At 40.1% G+C, this 15,282-nt stretch overlaps 2 protein-coding genes across 2 annotated transcripts; one reads left to right on the top strand and one right to left on the bottom strand.

The window, feature by feature from the left end:
• Positions 1–1,372: 1,372 nt before the first annotated feature.
• On the bottom strand, positions 1,373–4,470 carry LOC133985305 (Fc receptor-like protein 5). Its single transcript, XM_062424899.1, has 6 exons — positions 4,395–4,470; positions 2,891–2,926; positions 2,326–2,586; positions 2,008–2,247; positions 1,771–1,932; positions 1,373–1,555 (listed from the first exon to the last, which is right to left on the bottom strand). The coding sequence occupies exons 1-6, from the start codon at positions 4,468–4,470 to the stop codon at positions 1,443–1,445; spliced, it is 888 nt and encodes a 295-aa protein (XP_062280883.1). The 3' UTR covers positions 1,373–1,442.
• Positions 4,471–10,810: 6,340 nt separating this feature from the next.
• On the top strand, positions 10,811–13,704 carry diras1a (DIRAS family, GTP-binding RAS-like 1a). Its single transcript, XM_062424369.1, has 3 exons — positions 10,811–10,948; positions 11,040–11,210; positions 13,414–13,704. Exons 1-3 carry the CDS (start codon positions 10,811–10,813, stop codon positions 13,702–13,704), a joined length of 600 nt encoding a protein of 199 aa, XP_062280353.1.
• Positions 13,705–15,282: the final 1,578 nt, after the last annotated feature.

The following is a 15,282-nucleotide window of genomic DNA, read 5'->3' as shown; positions in this document are numbered from 1 at the left end:
TGTCAAATTAACACACTGTAAATAATAAAGTGATGTATGAATACTGAAGGTTATGTTTGCTGTTGTTACTTCAAATGTTTGTATGTGTTAAAAATAAAATAACATGATGCTGCTGAACAAATAAACATAATGTTAACTTCACAGTATCTGAGTTATTCATATAAAATAACATTAGTATTAAAACAGTAAAGTTATAAGTGTATCATTGCTGCTGTTTGTTGTTCACAAACATTTGAAACCTCTCTGAAAAACCGGAAATCCGTCTGCATACGTCACTGATGACGCTGACTGGAAATCCGTGTAGTCAATAGTCCACCAATAAAAACGGAGTAAAGCAACCAATCAGAGAGCAGCCTCAGATCACCTGCTTGACGGACGTTAAAGGACCATTTGGTGGTGTACTGCACACCTGCACCACATGAATCAACTCCAATTAAAAAAGCACATGTTTAATATCTGCTGGCTTAACTGATCTTTATTTCATAGTTATAATTTATGTTGAACATGTTTTAACAGCTTGCATATTTATATATATTTATATTTTCAGTCCAGTCTTTTGTTCTCTTGGTGAATCAGGTCAGGTTTTATTGTGTCATTCTCCAAACTGTCCAGCAGAGGGCGCCAGAGGACTCTCTTTGTCTCCTGCTGCTCAGCTCTGTGACATTTACAGAGAATTCATTTCAGTCAGGTTGTTTTTTATCCACACTTACCTGAAGCACACAGTCTGACTCTCTTTTCTAGTTTCTGAAAGTCTGCTGATTGCTTTAGATACCAAACAGACTCAGTATTCATAAATATATATAAAATAATGAGATTTTGAGATTTTACAGAAGTGTGGGCTTGAAGTTTTTCTTCCTCTTACTTTGGTGTTGTTTAAATGCTACTAGTGTCATACTCTGTCTCACACTGACTATGTAGTCATATTCATATTTATTTTATTCATCTGTTCTAAATTTATACAAACTTCCATGTCAATGTTTGCTGATTTTATTATATTTGATGTACCTGTTGTTGATTTATGTGTCTTGTAAAGTGTCCTTGAGTGCTTTAAAAGGCTTTTTAAAAAATGCATAAATTAATAATAATAATATTTATTATTATTATTATTATTATAATTGTTGTTGTTATTATTACTCAGAACTGTGAATCATCTCATACTTTTTGATCCTGCAGAAATGGTTGTGCATCAATAATCAAACAGTAGATAGAGATACATTAATAGATGTGACGCTCCTCTGCACATTATTTCACCAGTTTGAAGAAAACAAGTTTATAACATCATGGCACAAAATGATGATGTTTTATTGAGACGATGTGCAGCTTTAACCAGAGACAGACAGCAGCAGTCATATAAAGATACTTCCTGTCTTCTCTCATGAGGAGTTCTTCAGCTCCTCTGATGGTTTTCATTCATGAAGGACTCAACAACACGTTGGTTCAGTTCAGAAGTGATGCTCTGTGGTGACGGAGGCGATGACGTCATCATAGTCATCATCCAATCCCTGCTCAGCCTGGGTGGGCGGGGGCGTTGCCATGGAGACAGGTAGGTCATTTCCTGCAGTCAGAGGAAGTCAGAGAGAAAATGTAGATGATAAATCACCTGTTAGAGACTAATGTCAATCATCCACAGCAGAATGAACCTGATTGATTGATTGAATGATTGAATGATTGAATGATTGATTGAATGATTGATTGATTGATTGATTGATTGATTTATTGATTGATAGTTGCTGAGTGTCTGTAAGGTGAGTGAATGATTCAGAGTGTTACCTGTGTGTCTGTGTCGATATAAAGACACCATGAGGAGAGTGGAGATGAAGTACGGACACAACACCACTAGGTGGCGGACGAGTGTGAACACGAGCTGGGGGGCTTCACGAGCAGGGGGCGGGGCTTCATGCCCAGGGGGCGGGGCTGTGGTTGTAGGTTTACCTGCAGAGAGAATCTCACCTGGTCAGGTGAACATGTGCATGAAATAAGTAGTGAAATCAAAGGTAACTTCCTCACCTGTGACAGAGATCCAGCTGGATGGAGACTCTCCATGACTGCTGCTGTGACACTTGTAGAGGCCTTCATCAGACTCGGAAACATGGTGGATGGTCATGTGACCTGCAGGCTCAGTCCTGATGAGGGAGCCATCTTTATAGAAACCAGCTGGGAGGTTGGAGGTCTTTGTTTTACAGTGCAGAGTGACATCATCTCCCTCCATCACAGGGAGGACAGGACTCTGCAGGATCACTGATCCACCTCAACACAGAGACAAACTACAGCATTTCATCATTTACACTCAGCTTCATCAATACTAACTCCCCAGTCTGATCTTACCAGTGACAGTGATGTTGATGCTGTTACTGGTTGCTCCCTCTCTGGACTCACACCAGTAAACTCCACTCTCCAGTGTGATGATGTAGCTGAAGTTACAGGAGGAACCAGCTGATTCTCCCCAGTCATCACACTCAGTCCTGGTGTCTCTGGTTGTGTTCCTCCTCAGCTTCCATCCAGCAGAGCTGTCGTCCTCCTCACAGCTCAGAGAGACAGACTCTCCTTCTAACATCTGAGATCTGCTGGGACTCACAGTCAGAGAGGCTGAGAGGAGATTTATTATATTAAGGAAACAACGTGACAAAGACACTCAGTTATACAGTTAATGTTTGTCAGTGCTGCAGCCAGAAGGTGACATTAATAAAGATTAAAATCCTCCATGAAGACTTTAAGATGGAGATAAAAATTTAACACATTTTCCCAGATACTGTAGAAAGGAGTGAAAGTATTTTTCTGTTGTTTATAATCTTTACTCAACAACCACTGATCAGTAAGTGAGAGCATTAATGGATGCAGACCATTCACAAGTTTTACTTCCAGATCTTTCTACACATAAAAGTTTACTAACCTTGGTTTGTTGTGCAGAACAGCAGAGAGCTCACAACTAAAGAGAAACACATCAAATCATCACTAAACTCACACAGATGTAATATATTCATAGATCATTATATAATTCATTTAAATGGATAACTTGTTTATTACAGAAGTTAAACTGGGATGGTTGAGAGCACCAGTCAATAAACAGTAAGATAAATTAATATCAATAATAGTTCAGCTTCATCTACAAAATGTTCATTTTAATGTCAGTAAATGTTAAAACCTGCTGAACATGTTCGGATCAAATTTACATTATTGGATTTGATTTGAAATAAACAAATGTTTCTTGTTGCATGTTAAATATTAAAGTTTGTTTCTAGTTGAGTGTCTGACAGCTGATGCTCTGCTCGGAGGGAAAAATCAGCATTTAAACATCTACAATAATCCTCCTGAAACCAACAGGAGCAGATCATCTCTGTATAATCTGTGACTGTCTCTTCCTGTCTGCTGCTTCACTTCTTCATGCTGATTAATAACATATTATTTTATATAGAGAACATGTTTAAATGAATTTAAAACCATATATCAGCATGTATCTATAACTCAGCTGACATGCTGTAAGTATAATTAACTCATAAAATATTATAATAAAGATATAATAAAGACTCACAGAGCAGCAGAGGTGTTTGCTCCACTCTCTGTTAACAGCAGTGCAACTCTTTTTATTTCCTTCCTGCATATAGAGGTGTGAATGCTGCAGGAAACTGCTCACTGGCACTACTTTATATTATTATCAGTCACATGGCAGCTTTAGTTCACTCTTTATTATAATAATAATAATAATAATAATAATAATGCATTTTATTTAAAGGCGCCTTTCAAAGCACTCAAGGACACATTACAAGGCTCATAAAACACAACAACAGAACATCAAACAATATAAATCAGGTAACATTTAATGCAAAGATAAAGAATAAATATGAATGTGACTATAAAGTGCATAAAGTGTATAAAGTGCATAAAGTTTATGTACTCAATGAAACCAAGCTGCTGAATTAGAGAAGAAAAACACATCAAATCATTACTGAACTCACACAGATGTAATATATTCATAGATCATTATATAATTCATTTAAATGGATAACTTGTTTATTACAGAAGTTAAACAGGGATTGTTTAAGAACACCAGTCAATAAACAGTAAGATCAATTAATATCAATAATAGTTCATAGTAATAGACTAGGAATCACTGCTTTAGGCTTTTATTCTGGAAATAAACACACAAAAACGGAGCGGAAGTCTTGTTCGGAGCAGAGTAAGGAGGAGTGATGGTGATGGAGAGAGGAGGAGGAGGAGGAGGAGGAGGAGGAAGAGGAAGAGGAGGGCTGATGCGTGCTGATCAGCTGTAGGTCTGATGATGATGATGATGATGGTGATGATGGTGATGATGATGATGATGATGATGATGATGGTGATGCTGTGAGTCAGAGAGCGGAGGGTTCAGGATGTTCACAGCCGCTCCGGAGTAGACTAACCCGGCACACAGACTGAGAGGATCCGCGGAGACACGGTGAGTCCACACCGGCACATCACCGACACACACGCCGACATTCAGGCTCCATCAGCGGGGAGCAGAGAGACAGCTGCCCGGCCTCTGCACCTCCACCGGCGGGGCTGATCTCTGGGACTGCTCGGTGTCTGCGGGGCTATTTCCATCAGTGTGTGTGCGTGCGTGTGCGTGCGTGCATTCTTTAATTTATGCTTCTGATAGCGCGTGCCCGCCTGTGCGCGTGCCCGCCCCATCCTTACTATGAAGCGGAGTCAGACAGATTAACATGATGTGAGGAGATAATGAGTCTGCAGCTGATTGAAACAAGAACAAAGCAGCAGGTCAGCTGAGTGTGTGTGTGTGTGTGTGTGTGTGTGTGTGTGTGTGTGTGTGTGTGTGTGTGTGTGTGTGTGTGTGTGTGTGTGTGTGTGTGTGTGTGTGTGTGTTGTGTATTAGGATGTTGAGTATCGTGACGCCAAACAGCGCGACAGTCTGTTACTGCCGTCAGATATCATCATCATCATCGCAGCCAACGGGAATATTATTATTATAAGGATTTTAAAAGACAGTAAAATACATAAAGTCATGATATTATAAAGCAATATTAATCTATATTTATAAGAATAAGAAATAAGAAAAAGCAATTATATTAGAAGAAAATAAAAACCAGTCACTATAACAGCATTATAATAAAGAAAGGAACATTTATTATGTGATTTATTGTTATTATTATAGTGTTTACAGGTGAATAGATGACAAATGACAAGAATAATTAAAAAATATACAGAAAAAAATATACAAACAGACAAAAAATAAAGATATTAGATAAGTAATAGGATTGTGATTAAAGGAACATCAGCTGATAATTTCATTTATTGCATTTATTGTCATAGAAGAAGCATAAATACTGTAAAACACAGGCAGTGAAAGTCATGGTGATGCTGTTACATGAAGCTGAAGATATCAAATATCAATGAGTCAGTGAATGCGTGTACATGCACATTAGTATCCTGTATTAGACTCAGATCCTTTACTGCAGTGTAAAAATACTCCATTACTATATATTACACTATAAGTTAAAGTATTACTGGAATATCTCGCCAACATTTTGCTGGTTTTATTGTAGCTTAACATGTTTTTTTGGGGGTTTTTTTTGGTCTTGTGGATCAAAAGAAAAACCTTTTCCCGCCCCAGACACATCTGACCAATGAGAGGAGAGGATGCTCTCACCTGTTAGTGATGGGTTTTAGTTCAGTTGAATGTTTTTGTTTAGTGAAATGATGGAATAAAGCTTAGTTTATTATATCCAGTGAGGTCAGAACATGTGTTATATTACATTTATTAAAGTTAATAAACTCTGTCAGGTTGGTCTCCAGCTGGTCAGAGATTCATTCATGTGTCAGAGATGAAAGATGAAGAGGAGGATATAAAAGATGTTCAGGAGGAAATGTGAAGGTGTGAAACAGCAGCAGCAGCTTGTTATGTCAGAGACGCTCACACACACACACACACACACACACACACACACACACACACACACACACACACACACACACACACACACACACACACACACACACACACACACACACAGCCATCTTTCCCTTTAATATGCTCATGCAGCCTGTGAGTTATTAGTTGCTATTATAATGAATGAATGCTATATTTAACTGTTCAGAGTTATTGATCAGCTGTAGCAGGTGTGGTTTGGTCACCTGACTACAGCAGCTAGTGTCAGTTTAACAGCGTCGGTGTCGGGTGACGCTGTGGTGAAATGTCATTTTGACCTCACTTTTTCTCCACTCGCTGCTCATCTTATCTAACTTTAGTTATTAGTTTTAAAGTGTGAAACCCGGCAGCGTCTCCACCTTCAGATGCTGCAACAGATTAATGATTATTCGGTCGCAGCTCCTCAGATGTGAAGATTCAAGCTTTAATGTGACATGACTGGACAATATGAGACATTTGGGCTTTAAGTAATGACAACAGGCTGAGAAAATAATCATCAGATGAATCGATAATGAAAATAATAGTTAGTTAAACAGTAAATTATTTCTGCTGCTTACAGATTTTCAGCCTTAATCTTCATGAGGCAGATTTATAATAACAGGAACAGTGATGATGATGATTATAATCTTCTCAGTTTGGGTTAAATTACCATTTTTTTCTTCCCTGCTTGTGATGAAACCAGTGGATTTGTGTGTGTGTGTGTGTGTGTGTGTGTGTGGTGTTTTCCCTGCTGCCTGCCTCCGCACAGGAAGTGACTTCAGATGATGTGGGCAGGAAGGTAACCATGACGACGGCCCTGCTGATGATGACATGTTTGCACTCCCCTCCGAGCGCGTATAAATCTCTGCTGTCTGTGTCTGTCACACCGGCGCTCCTCCGGGGGCCTGTCGTCACGGCAACCGGACCGCACACACGCACGCACACGCACACACACACACACACACACACGGAGAACATTCAGATGCTTCCATGGTTACATCAAGAAACACAAAGGATGCTATCAGGAGGCAGGTGTGTGTGTGCGTGTGTGTGTGTGTGTGTGTGTGTGTGTGTGTGTGTGTGTGTGTGTGTGTGTGTGTGTGTCGTACAGATTGATTAAGGAGTTGATGATTAGTCTCTGCTCTAAATGAGTGGATGAGATAAGAAGCGTTGTCGTCAGCAGGGAGACGCAGCTCCGCTCTGACAGCAGCAGCAGCTTCACACATGTAAAAACCTCACTGAGCTGAAATACATGAAAATCAAACTTAAACTGTAGGGAAAATGGAAATGTAGGGGAGATCAGGGTCATGTGGGACACTGTTTACATTCTGACTTGTTTAACTTCATCTACATATAAATCCAACACCTTATGTCATTATGAAATCCCTGAGATGTTTGCTCCTTCAATCAGAAGACAATTTTTGGATATTGTACTCAAATGGAAAATGGCCCTTATAATAATATTCCTCGTCAGAATTTGTAGATTTTATAATCTAGGACACTCGTTTTTAGACTTAGAAAAACTTTGATTTATACAAAGCAGCTTATCTGCCAAAACGTTCTGAAGTGTGCATGCCCATATTTGGTCATTTCATTTCCTAGGCCTTCATGTTTATAGGTAAAAAAAAACTACAAGCCTGTATGTAATTTTAAATAACTTATACAGAAAGTAGAGCGGTCGTCCACCAATCAGCAGACTGGCGGTTCGATTCCCGGCTCCTCCAGTCCACATGTCGATGTGTCCAAGACACTTAACCCCAAATTACTCCCGTTGCTATGCCAACGGTGTATGAATGTGTATGATGAGCAGGTTGGCACCCGGTGTTGCAGCTCCTGCCATCAGTGTGTGAATGTGTGTGAATGAGATGTAGTGTAAAAGCGGTTTGAGTGGTCGTAATGACTAGAAAAGCTTTATATAAGTAAAGTACATTTACCATTTACCAGAAAGCATATAAGAGTTAGCTTTAAAATAACTGAATAGAAAAAGAGATAAATGCACAAAGTAATGTAACTTATTACATTTGATGACTTTTCTAATTTTCTAACCAATGTTTTTTGAGCTGTTAGGGTAAATGTTCCCTCCATCTGTCCTTCCTTCCTACCTTCCTTCCTTCCTTCCTTCCTTCCTTCCTTCCTTCCTTCCTTCCTTCCTTCCTTCCTTCCTTCCTTCCTTCCTTCCTTCCTTCCTTCCATCTGTCCTTCCTTCCTCCCTTCCTTCCTTCATTCCTTCCTTCCTTCCTTCCTTCCTTCCTAAGATCTAAGTTCAGCTGTTAGGGTAAATGTTCCCTTCATCTGTCGTACCTTCCTTCCTTCCTTCCATCTGTCCTTCCTTCTGTCTTTCCTTCCATCTGTCCTTCCTTCCTTCCGTCTTTCCTTTCTTCCATTCTTCCTTTCTCCCTTCCTTCCTTCCATCCATCTGACCTTCCTTCCTACCTTCCTTCCTTCCTTCCTTCCTTCCTTCCTTCCTTCCTTCCTTCCTTCCTTCCTTCCTTCCTTCCATCTGTCCTTCCTTCCTCCCTTCCTTCCTTCATTCCTTCCTTCCTTCCTTCCTTCCTTCCTAAGATCTAAGTTCAGCTGTTAGGGTAAATGTTCCCTTCATCTGTCGTACCTTCCTTCCTTCCTTCCATCTGTCCTTCCTTCTGTCTTTCCTTCCATCTGTCCTTCCTTCCTTCCGTCTTTCCTTTCTTCCATTCTTCCTTTCTCCCTTCCTTCCTTCCTTCCATCTGTCCTTCCTTCCTTCCTTCCTTCTTTCCTTCCTTCCTTCCTTCCCTCCATCTGTCCTTCCTTCCTTCCTTTCTTCCTACCTTCCTTCCTTTCTTTCTTCCTACCTTCCTTCCTTCCATCTGTCCTTCCTTCCTTCCTTCCGTCTTTCCTTTTCTTCCTTCCTTCCTTTCTTTCTTCCTACCTTCCTTCCTTCCTTCCTTCCTTCCTTCTTTCCTTCCTTCCTTCCTCCCTCCCTTCCTTCCTTCCTAAGATCTAAGTTCAGCTGTTTTTCATGGATACTGACATGATTTATAAAGGAGATCATTTCTTATAAAGCAACATTTATCTCTCATATGAAAATGTATTAATTAGTTCATGTAGATGTTGGAATATAAAATAAAGAGATTTGATGAATAAAGTTTGAAACAGAGGAGAGGATAGAATATAGATATAAATATAAATATAGATATCGGACAGAAACAAACGAACAGGATGACACAATGATTATAATAGATTTATTATTTATGAAAAATGTAATGAAGAGTACGCTGAAGATGAATAAAGAATCCAATCCAGACATGTTTTAAAAGAATATAACAAAACATCCTGTTATGAATAATGATTAATGTCCTTTATATTTGTCAGAAAACAATTTAATAACCTCATAAAAACCAGCCAAAAATAAATTCATAAATACATCTCTTAATATGAGTCATTTTGTGTTATTATTATTATTATTTGGCCTTCTGCTCAGGAAATGAATCATCTTGATGCTTGAAATACTTTATTTATATATATATATACAAAGTGTTTTAGGTTTTATAACACATTGTATTATTCCCAGCTGTGTGTGAGTTATTCAGGATGTAATATTAAAAGTTAAATGAAGAGAAATCATAGAAACTAAATATATAACACTGTGCGTCAGTGTTGGTGTGAAACTCCGCAGCCTCTCTGGGTTTTATCAGCTCTCCTCGTTAATGAGATGCAAAGCTCTAAGCAATGCTCGTTAGTCATCCTCTGGGGTTTGGGGGGGGGGGGGGGGGGGGGCAGCTCGGCATGCAGGGAAACTCCCCGAGGTCTTCGTTATGTCTTTTTTTGATTCTTTCCCTTTCGTCACGTTACCTGTGAGCACGCTCAGAGAGTTCAGAGAGGACGGCTGCAGCGTCAACGTGTTTTACATCTCTGAACATTTAAATGTCACAGCAGGAATTATTCATCAGTCACTTTTTCTACAGGAACCATTTCTGATTATATTAACAGCTCAATATACAATAGAATACAATAGACTGGAACATTATACAGAAGCATGACGTAGTTTGTGATGGAAAGTAAAGTGGAGGTCAAGTTAACCCTAACCCCTCAATTCCCTTCTTACCCAGTGTTTTATACCTCAAACTGTACTACAGTAAAGTACAAGTACCTCAAACTGTACTGCAGTAAAGTACAAGTACCTCAAACTGTACTATAGTAAAGTACAAGTACCTCAAACTGTACTATAGTAAAGTACAAGTACCTCAAACTGTACTGCAGTAAAGTACTAGTACCTCAAACTGTACTACAGTAAAGTACTAGTACCTCAAACTGTACTATAGTAAAGTACAAGTACCTCAAACTGTACTGCAGTAAAGTACAAGTACCTTAAACTACCTGGACTACTGACTGGAGAACAGACTGGACTACAGACTGGACTACTGACTGGAGAACAGACTGGACTACAGACTGGACTACTGACTGGAGTACAGACTGGAGTACAGGCTGACTACAGACTGGAGAGCTGACTCAGTAATGACACTTCCTGCTCATTGAGATGATCTTAAGCAGGCCGAGTGTCTCTGAGTGGTTTCATTCAGCAGTTACTGTTGATGGCACTCTGACTAATTACAGTCACATTGTTTGTTTCTGCCTGAGCATGTGATCAGATCTACTCAATGACGTCATCTCCTTTCACTCTGCTTTTACAGCATCATTAGATTTAGTTAGTATTAATATTTGTAGTATTATCTACATAGATGATGTGTACATGCTGTATGGTGACTGAAAAGATCTCTTAAAGGCTGCAGTTGTGTTTCAGAGCGATGTTAAAATCCTGGCTTGTTCTTCGACTCCACATTTACTGATTTTATCTTTAATTCTGCGTTTCCTCCTCTCGTCTCTTCCTCAGCGTACAGGTGATCTTCTGAGAATAGCAGCTAAACTCCAACTCCCAGAATGCCGGAGCAGAGTAACGACTACCGGGTGGTGGTGTTTGGAGCCGGTGGCGTGGGGAAGAGCTCGCTGGTTCTTCGTTTTGTTAAAGGCACCTTCAGAGACACCTACATCCCCACCGTGGAGGACACCTACAGACAGGTGAGAGAAGCTTTACCTGCAACACTGAACAGACACAATAACTGACAGGTTGAATATTGATGATATTGTTGAACACCTGTCATCCCTGCAGGTGATCAGCTGTGATAAGAGCGTCTGCACACTGCAGATTACAGACACAACAGGAAGTCATCAGTTTCCCGCCATGCAGCGTCTGTCCATCTCCAAAGGTCACGCCTTCATCTTGGTCTACTCCATCACCAGCCGCCAATCACTGGAGGAGCTCAAACCCATCTACCAACAGGTCAGAGTCTTTGTTTAGTAGCAGAAAGAACTGATTTATTCTGACATTGTGGAGGACATTAATGAGCAAATATATGACTCCTCCTAATTGATTGATTGATTTTATCAATCAATCAATCAATCAATCTTTATTTGTATAGCGCCAAATCACAACAAAGTTGAAGAAACCTCAGAACCAGGCTCAAAGTGGGAGAACATCTGCCTCGACCGGTTGGGGTAGAGGGGAGAGAGAGCAAGAATAGGAGAGAGAGAGAGAGAGCAAGAATAGGAGAGAGAGAGAAGCACATAGAAAATAAACATTGAAGCTAGAAGGTCCGGGACTGGAATCTGTCATCCGGACGTCTACAGGTCCAGATTACCTGTGAGACGAGAAAGCACAGACAACTCCGTGGAAGAAGTTTAGGTTACTGAATGCATTAATAGTACATGAATGTTATTGGATATAGATGGATGGATAGAGAGAGAGAGAGGAGAGAGGAGCTCAGTGCATCATGGAGGTAGGAGTCCCCCGGCAGTCTAAGCCTATAGCAGCATAAACTAGGAGCTTGCTAACTATAAGCTTTATCAAAAAGGAAAGTTTTAAGCCTACTCTTAAAAGTAGAGAGGGTGTCTGCCCTCCGGACCGAATCTGGGAGATGGTTCCACAGGAGAGGAGCCTGATAACTGAAGGCTCTGCCTCCCATTCTACTTTTAGAGATACTAGGTACCACAAGTAGGCCTGCGTTCTGGGAGCGCAGTGTTCTGGTAGGTACATAAGGTACTATGAGCTCTTTAAGGTATGATGGAGCCTGACCATTAAGAGCTTTAAAAGTGAGGAGAAGGATTTTAAATTCTATTCTAGATTTAACAGGAAGCCAATGCAGTGATGCTAAAATAGGAGTAATGTGATCTCTCTTTCTAGTTTCTGTCAGAACGCGTGCAGCTGCATTCTGGACCAGTTGGAGAGTCTTTAGAGACTTGTTAGGGCAGCCTGATAATAATGAATTACAATAATCCAGCCTTGAAGTAACAAATGCATGGATTAGTTTTTCAGCATCATTTTGAGACAGAATATGTCTGATTTTTGAAATGTTACGCAGATGACAGTTTATGTATAGATAACACTTTTTCCAACATGGTAAAGAAACAGACATTCAACATTAAAAAACATTTTGATAGAAACCTGATTAGTGTCACCAAACAGGTTGTAGAAGAGTTATTGAGTTAAAGTTAAAGCTTCAAAAAAATGACTGGAAGCAGTTTTAAATGATCTGCTGCATCATGACATCATGACTATTGCTAATACATTTGATTGAATTTCACCTTTCTAAAACCAGATCATACAAAGTGATTTACAAACATTCAGATGCATTAGGCTATAAATTGAATTTTTATTATTTAATTTACAGAAAACCACATTAATAATAAGGATGTGCATGAGCCCGTTTTTTCATGGTCAACTAATCGGTGGGTATAACTGACAAATAACCAAATATTTGCTGCATTCACAAGAGCTAAATAGATAATGGCTGAAAAACAACTTTAAACAACAAGCTTTAACTGCACAAACTTGTATTAATTTAAATGATAATCAGCCTTAATTTATTTACACAAACACATTAATTAAAAGAATAAATCTTCCAGGCTTACAGACCCCTAAAAATATAACAGGTGGATTATTTTCTCCCCGTCATAAACAACGCTGAGCATTTCCTTTACAATCATGTTAGAGAGACGTAACATTAGTTTTCTCTCTGAGACTTTAGTTCCAGATGTTGACGTACTAGTTTGGCGATTATCGTCAGGTCCGTCTCCCTCAGTAACCGTCACAGCAGACGGCAGCTTTTTGTCCATGTGAAGCCACCATAGCTCAACTCTACTCCACATATTTCACACCTGACAACATTATCCTTTACTTTCTGGAAGCTTTTAAACCAAGCTGGACTTTTGTGTGTCTTGGTCTGCATCATGTTCCCTCCAGTCAGCTAGCTAGCAGGATAACTTACTACCGAGTCAAAGTAGCCGAGGGAAGCAGTAAAAATTCACTGTTAGAGCTCCTCCTAGTGGCTGAAAGTTGTTAATGAATCGAATACTAGACTACACAGCTCAACTCTTCATTAAAGCCTTTCTATGAAAAAAAAAGAGGTCAAAGTTATTCCCTGTGAATGATTATTGGGTTTTATTGACCCCTCTCTAATTTACTGACTTGATTTCATGTCTCCCAGGTTGTGGCCATCAAGGGCAACATGGAGTCCATTCCCATCATGCTCGTAGGCAACAAGAGTGACGAGACGGCCCAGCGTGAGGTGGAATCGAAGGAGGGCGAGGCTCAGGCTGGTGCCTGGAAATGTGCCTTCATGGAGACGTCGGCCAAGATGAACTCCAACGTGAAGGAACTGTTCCAGGAGCTGCTGGCTCTGGAGAAGAAGAGGGACATGAGTCTGAGCATCGACGGGAAGCGCTCGGGAAAACAGAAACGAGCCGACAAGCTGAAGGGGAAGTGCAGCATCATGTAGAGCGAGCAGCGGCAGCAGAGGACTCGCTGTAGAGGAGGAAGGAGGAGGGACGTCATACAGACTCCTCCTCTCGTCTTTCCTCAGGTTTCCATTACTAAGGAGGCTTTTCTTCTTCTTCAGTAGCTCTCCTCCTTCGTCTGTCTGAACACTGAAGCCCAGAGGAACAAAATGAGGAGGACAACTGGATATTTATATCAGGGTCTCAGGCTCCTCGTGGCCCTGAACTGGATTGTATTTGTGGCCCCAAAATACTCTTTTACACACCCGTCCACTGCCACCATTAACCATAGCAACAACAAAGAAATTATTTATTTAGGCCAAAACCTGAATGTAATCCAGATTTATAGAGGCAAAGTTAGCTCTGATATGAACCATCACACCCAGCAGTCTTTATCTGTGTCTTCAAGACCTGACCGAACCTGACCCAAAGCTTTATTTTATTCATTACTGCTTGTTTGTTTGCAACACCATAGAGTTACACGGATCCACCGGGCACCACGGCAGGTTTCAGAGGCGTTCCAGAAGGTAAAAAGGAAAGTTAGTACTTCTTCTTGACTCAATCAATAAACCCAAAGAAAACTAACCAACAGCAGCAGAGAGAAATCTGTTTGAGGAACAAGACGCGCTATGACACAAAAACATCAACCTTAATTTACTCCCTTGACCCAAATCCCCTAAAGCACCTTTTAATTATTAAATGAAGTTGATTGTAAGGAGTACACAACTTCCTCCTCCAACACACCAAATATGTGCAGTAACATCGTCTTATTTCAAAGAGGTAAAAACCTTAAATAATATTAAATGCACCTTTTAAAAGGACCTTAATTTGTCCAATCAAGGGATTCACACCAAACATGAGAATAATTAATGGATAACTTTATCATATGTGATACAAAAACCATTATAATTTCCCCACCTTAAATGGAAAATGTACTCCTTTTCAAGGTTTGAATTACATTTTTCATAGTTTTTGGCCCATTCTAATCTGGTGGTCCATGCATATAACCCATTAAAAATACATTACATCCATTAACTGTTCCATTAAAATTCTATTTAGAACAACTTTGTTTAATGGGCACATAATAAGGAATTTGAAGATGAAGAGATTCAAAGGAAATTAGCCCATAAATTCCACTTCATAACAAACCGACTTTACGTCCAACCACAGTTCCTATATGTGAAGAGTTGATCAAAAAGGAAACTGATAAATGCAGATTAGACAGAAGAACAGTGAAGTATTCCTTTATTTAACAGCATAGTAACACGTCTGAGATGATCCTTCTCCTTGGTTGTTGCTCACCTGTACATGAACACACTCTCCTGTCGACAATCTGATGAGCTGACGGACTGCAGACGCTCTCACGTTAATGCACCAGGAAACTTTAAAAAGGCTTTGATGGTATCCACAAACACAGGCCGCCTTTTCTTTCATCTGTCAGAGCCTCCGGAGAAAACATCCGTCAGCATAAAGGAGCAGCTGCTGAGAGGAAGCATGCAGCCCAAACTGGAACTGTACATATGTTCCTCTTGTTTTCTGTCTTCTCCCGAGTTGGATATCAGCTGATCTCTTTGCCAACA

Source organism: Scomber scombrus, chromosome 8, assembly GCF_963691925.1.
Source record: "Scomber scombrus chromosome 8, fScoSco1.1, whole genome shotgun sequence".
Taxonomy (NCBI): Eukaryota; Metazoa; Chordata; class Actinopteri; order Scombriformes; family Scombridae; genus Scomber; species Scomber scombrus.
This window is presented reverse-complemented; position numbering and strand designations above follow the sequence as displayed.

What these genes read in the sequence shown, in the direction of transcription:
- diras1a (XM_062424369.1), top strand. Translation starts at nt 10,811, where the DNA reads ATGCCGGAGCAGAGTAACGACTACCGGGTGGTGGTGTTTGGAGCCGGT. An exon ending in TGGAGGACACCTACAGACAG is followed by an intron (nt 10,949 to 11,039) that starts GTGAGAGAAGCT and finishes TCATCCCTGCAG; the next exon opens with GTGATCAGCTGTGATAAGAG. An exon ending in TCAAACCCATCTACCAACAG is followed by an intron (nt 11,211 to 13,413) that starts GTCAGAGTCTTT and finishes CATGTCTCCCAG; the next exon opens with GTTGTGGCCATCAAGGGCAA.
- LOC133985305 (XM_062424899.1), bottom strand. Translation starts at nt 4,470, where the DNA reads ATGTCGGCGTGTGTGTCGGTGATGTGCCGGTGTGGACTCACCGTGTCT. An exon ending in CATCAACATCACTGTCACTG is followed by an intron (nt 2,248 to 2,325) that starts GTAAGATCAGAC and finishes CTCTGTGTTGAG; the next exon opens with GTGGATCAGTGATCCTGCAG. An exon ending in ATATCGACACAGACACACAG is followed by an intron (nt 1,556 to 1,770) that starts GTAACACTCTGA and finishes CTCTGACTGCAG; the next exon opens with GAAATGACCTACCTGTCTCC.